This window comes from Arachis ipaensis, chromosome B8, assembly GCF_059453495.1.
Source record: "Arachis ipaensis isolate K30076 ecotype BB chromosome B8, ASM5945349v1, whole genome shotgun sequence".
Lineage (NCBI taxonomy): Eukaryota > Viridiplantae > Streptophyta > Magnoliopsida > Fabales > Fabaceae > Arachis > Arachis ipaensis.
Genome location: NC_142443.1, coordinates 7761138 through 7766789, shown reverse-complemented (window position 1 = coordinate 7766789; position 5652 = coordinate 7761138). Strand labels below are relative to the sequence as shown.

At 32.0% G+C, this 5652-nt stretch overlaps 1 protein-coding gene across 1 annotated transcript; it reads right to left on the bottom strand.

Moving 5' to 3' along the window:
• Positions 1-433: 433 nt before the first annotated feature.
• On the bottom strand, positions 434-2875 carry LOC148547103 (uncharacterized). Its single transcript, XM_088495300.1, has one exon. The coding sequence runs from the start codon at positions 2873-2875 to the stop codon at positions 434-436; it is 2442 nt and encodes an 813-aa protein (XP_088351426.1).
• Positions 2876-5652: the final 2777 nt, after the last annotated feature.

The following is a 5652-nucleotide window of genomic DNA, read 5'->3' as shown; positions in this document are numbered from 1 at the left end:
CCTCCGTCTGTGGCCGTACACGTGGCACCTTCCGACCACCTTGGCCTCGTGTGTCGCCGTGATGTTTTACTACAGATCAGAACATGCTTATATGTATGCGCTCGTGGATAGGGATTAGGGAGTTAGGTCACACTATTGGTTTCATGATATTTATTTGGGAAAATTATATTATATAATTATTACCTATTAGCTATTCGGTTTTCTATTTATAAATATGATAATAATAATAATAAAAAAACACACACATAATATATATATTCAAATATATTTCACAAATCAGATTTAATCAGGGGCGGAGCTAGGCTAACTATTCAGGGGGGCGGTGTTATATTTTATATTACTATTTCTATTGATAAAATTAAAAAAATATATATATATAATCTCAATCAAAATAAGACAATAATATATAAAAATTACTACTTACAGTTTTGTATCATGAAAAGGCTATTCGACGTTTTTTTCTATTTTCAAAATCATCTATAATTGAATTTGTGTCAAAAATAGCTGCTAATTCTTTTTCTATATAGATGACCAAATTGTCTGCAAGAAATTCATCAGCCATCTTACTTCGGAGTCTTGTCTTAACAATTTTCATTGCTGAAAAAGTTCTTTCTGTTGTTGCTGTAGACACTGGTAGAGTCAAAACAAGACGTATTAATCTATCAACCATGTGATAAGTTCTTGATTTTCCCGTTTCTTGCAACTTGTTGCACAATTCAGAAAGTGTACTAATGCCTTTCAAATGATTTGGTATATCATGCTGATAATGTTGCAACTGAGATTTCAAAATATTTAGCTCATTAGAAGGAAAGTCAAGGGGATAAAACTTCTCTGCTAACTTGCTGATTTCTTCAATATTGAATGATTTGAAATTGTCCTTAGGATCCAAAGCACAACTCAAAGTCAAAAGCTCTATTATTTGCTCATTAAATCTACTATTCAACTCTTGTATTTGAGAGTCAATTGTTGCCAAGAATACATCTATTCGATAATGATGCTCAACTGTCACACTTGGTTGACGAGATCGACCTCTTCCAAAAACATATTGTGCACTCATATTAGGGACTTCAATTTCATGTTTTTCACAAAAATCTTTAACATTTGCAAGAAAATTGCACCATCCACCATCTCTTAATTGTTGAAGAAGTAACTTTGATGTAGAAATAATATGCATTGCATTAAGAATATCTTGAGATTGTTGTTGCAGTGCTTGGCAAAGAACATTAGTGATTCCCATAATCTCTTTCATCAAGTGCAAAGTGAAAACAAATTCAAATGACAATAATATTTTACTAACACCATAAGCCTCACCTCTTTGTGCATAAGTTGTCCCGTCTTCAATGATATTATTGAGAATAATATTGGTAGCAGTAAACATTTTTACCAAACTGCAAATAGAATTAAAGTGAGAGCTCCATCGAGTATCCCCAGCTCTTTGTAAAGTGCTTATTTGATTCGCACCTTTGCCTGTTTCTAATTCATTTTGAGCAACCAAGTTTGCATTTTCAATTGCTTGAGCTTCTTGTAATTGATCATGTCTTTTTGAAGAAGCACTAACAATAGTGACAATAGAGTTTAATTGAGTAAAAAATTCATGAATTTGAAGTACCTCTCTTGAAGCTGCCACCAATGCTAATTGTAACCTATGAGCAAAACAATGCACATAGTATGCTTGTGGAGAATCTTTAAGAAATAAAGCTTGCAAACCATTCCACTCACCCCGCATGTTACTAGCACCATCATACCCTTGACCCCTAATATTTTCAACTTGGAGATTATAATGAGAAAGGACAGAAATCAATTCTTTCTTTAAAGTTGTTGCACAAGTATCAGTGACATGCACAAGATCAAAAAATCTCTCTTTAACAAAACCATCTAGAGTAACAAATCTCAAAACAATGGCCATTTGCTCCTTTTTAGATTCATCTCTAGCTTCATCAACAATAATACAAAATTTGGCATCTCCAATCTCTTCTCTAATTGAATTTCTCACCTTAGTAGCAAGAATATGTAGAATTTCTTTTTGGACATCATTTGAAGTATACTTAGCATTTTTTGGAGCATTTTCCAAAACATTCTGTTTCACTCTTTCATTGTAAGATCCCAAAAATTTTAACATTTCCAAAAAGTTACCTCTGTTGCTTGAACTTTGGCTTTCATCATGTCCTCTGTATGCACAACCTTGAAATGTCAACCATCTAATGCAATCTATAGATGCTCCTAGTCGAATTCGATTCTTTTCAATCTCTTCTGATGTTTGCTTATGAAGAAGTCTGTCAATATGTTGTGATTGTTTCATCAAATCATCACATGATTTCAGCGCCTTATGATGGAATGAGTTAGGACCTTTGCCAATGTGATTCAAAAGAGCACATTCTTTTCCACTATTTACTTTCTTCCAATTCCTGAAACCATTCTCAATAAAAGCATTTGAACCTGTATTGATTGAAGGTTCCTTAGCAAAAAGAAAGCACGGAAAACAATATATAGCATCATCTTCTATAGAATATTCTAACCAAGATGGGAACAATTTAAACCATGAATCTTGAAAGCGACGATGACTTTTATCACCAGAAAATGGATAATTATCAAGAATTGGCTGATTTGGCCCAACTTTAATATAAGTCCGACGGATTTCATCTCTTTTATTTGGAGGAAACTTCCAAATCATTGGTCGCATTCCAGGATCTCTTTCCAAACGAAAAACATCCAGTTGATTTGGAAGAAGTCGTGGACGCTTTGAGCTATTCAATGAAGAACTTGAAGTAATGAAATTTGATGACCCCTCAAGTATTGGAGTAGTAATAGTAGAAGCATCTTCATTCTCTTGATCTTTTCTTTTAAAAAATGTATCAATGGTTTTGAACTTACTCATAATTCAAATGGCCAAATAAGTTCCTATAATTTAAAATATATTTAGCAAAAAGTATAAATTACAGTCTAAATCTTTATAAAATATAAAAATTATATTTCAATTTAAAATAAAATATTAAAATTCAGAACAATAATACTAACATCCTAGTATAAATAATATAAAATTATAATTAAATAATTAACTAATAAAAAAACTAAATATACAAACTAACATATAATAACATAAACTTAATTAACAAATAATAATAAATTAACTAATTAAGTAAATAACTAAATATATAAAAAAGAATAAAAATAGAACCTTTTTTGAGAAAGAGGAGTGAAAAATCACTTGTTAAACTACTCTCTTTTTTTTAATCTACAAAAAAAAAAAAATAAGAGTTAAAAAGGTAAAATTGTAAAAGATAAGAAGATTAAAGAGATAAAGAAAAAGAAGAATAGGAAAAGTTGTTACCTAAATTTTTTGAAAGCCAAGGTGGGAAAAGAGGGAGAGGAAGAGACCGGTTGTATGTTGAAAAATAAAAAAAGGGGATTGGGGAACTGATTAGTGACGTTGGGAAATAAAAAAGGAATAAGGATTGGGAAATAGAAAAGGGGATATGGAATGGACTATTGGGCTGGGTTTTGCAGAAATTAAAAGTGAGAGGGGGAGGGGGGTTGGAAAAGATAGAACAAACATAGAAGGGGGGTTGAGAAATAAAAAAAGGGGAATCAGACTTTTTTTTTTTTTTGAATAAAAGCTAAAATTTTGGAAGGGGGCCATTGCCCCTTTGTTTATACCTACCTGCGCCCCTGGATTTAATTAAATTATCATCTAATAATTTTTAATTATCAACTTCATATAAATTAACTGTTTTTTAATTTCTATCATATATATGTGGGTAATAAAAATATATGATAAATATTTTTTTTTAATAAATAGTTTCAAATTCAAATTTTAGAAATAGTACAAGAAAACATCTTCTATATGTACACACAAAGAAGAATATTTTGAAAGAAGAAGAAAAAATATTATAAATCAAACTACTATTGTGATGCAATATATAATAAAGCAATAAAGTGATGACCAAGGTTCGGAAAACCGGACCGGTCATCAAACCGCTCTAGTTATTGATTTACTGGTTTATTGGTCCAATCGGTCTAACCGGTGGTTCAACCGGAAAAACCGTTTTAAAATAAAATAATAAATAAATTATAAATAAACATGCTAAAATATAATTAATTAATTAATTATAGTATAACATAAGTATTAAAATATTTTTCAAATTTAAAAAACTACATTAAATGTCATCAATCAAATTCATATAATCTTATTAATATGTTCATGGTGGTGGTGTCTTCTGAGGCATCAATGTCTCCTCATCCAGCCCCTCCAATTTCTTCGGCTAAAGCCAGCAATTAGAAAACACTAAACCTTCACCCAGCAATTACAAACAAAGCTAGCAAAACCAACACAACCAGCAACTACAAATCAAAGCAAAACCAGCAACTACAACACAATGAAAACAGAGTAGCATTCAGCAACAACCATTACAAAACAGCAGCATAACAACAACAGTGCCATAACAAAACAGCAGCATAACAACAATACCACCTTAACAAGTCACTAATCAGAAATTCCAAATTTAATTAGCAATCCTATTCTTGTTTCGTGCATTTAATTACTCATAAACAAAACTCAACTCCACCTGAATTGTTAATTTAACATTGGTCTTATGGAATCATAAATAGGAATACATTACATTGCTCTTTCTCCTAAAATTCAAGCAACAACACATGATTTCACAGTTTAAAACCTTATTCACCGGCTTCTCTTCTGATGCTGTGACTGGAAAGCAACAAATTCAGCAACAAGCAACAAATTTAACAAATCCTAGTAAAGTCCCGATTTATAGCAAAAAGGCAAATTTATTGATTACCAATTCAGCAACATGTAGAAATACAAGAGAAGGGAAATCTGGAAAAGAGAGAACACCAAACCAAAACATTAACCAATAATCACAAAACACTAAACTTTCACCCAGAAATTACAAACAAAGCCAGCAATTGAGCAACAAACAGAAATTGAGCTACAAACGGAAATTGAGCAACAAACAGAATTTTAGTAACAATGGAATATAAAGGGATCTGATGCTGTGGAACACTAGCAGCCACTGTTGCTACATTACCAGCTGAATTCCTGAATTGAATCGGAAAAATAAAGTGAACTTTCAAACAGGTCAACACTCTACAACACAAACTTCCCATTTACAATCATATATACACTAGCTTAGTTTGAACACCCTAAGAGATTTTAGGGGGAAAAACCATTTTCAAGAGCTATGTCATAAATTTTTGTATTACAGGTTATTATTTCAAGCACAAACTAACTTAATCAAGTAACCAGAGCAAAATTACAAAACAGAGCCAGCAACAAGCAACCAGCTAACAACGATTAGAAAACAGCAATTACACTAACATTGGTACATTATGAAACAGACCAGTAACCAGAGCAAAATTACAAAACAGAGCCAGCAACAAGCTAACAACAATTACAAAACAAACCAAAACATTAACCAATGCAATAATCACAAAACACTAAACCTTCACCCAGCAATTACAAACAAATCACTGAGGACCTGGGGAGGGCGGCGGCGCTGAGGACCTTGGGCACGACGGTGGCAATGAAGGGCTAGGGTTTTGCTTTGCTTCAGAGGTCTCCAGGGAGTGCACAAATGATTTGGGATTTGGAATACAATAAAATAGAAATTGGAATTAATTTAATTTTATGATTATTTT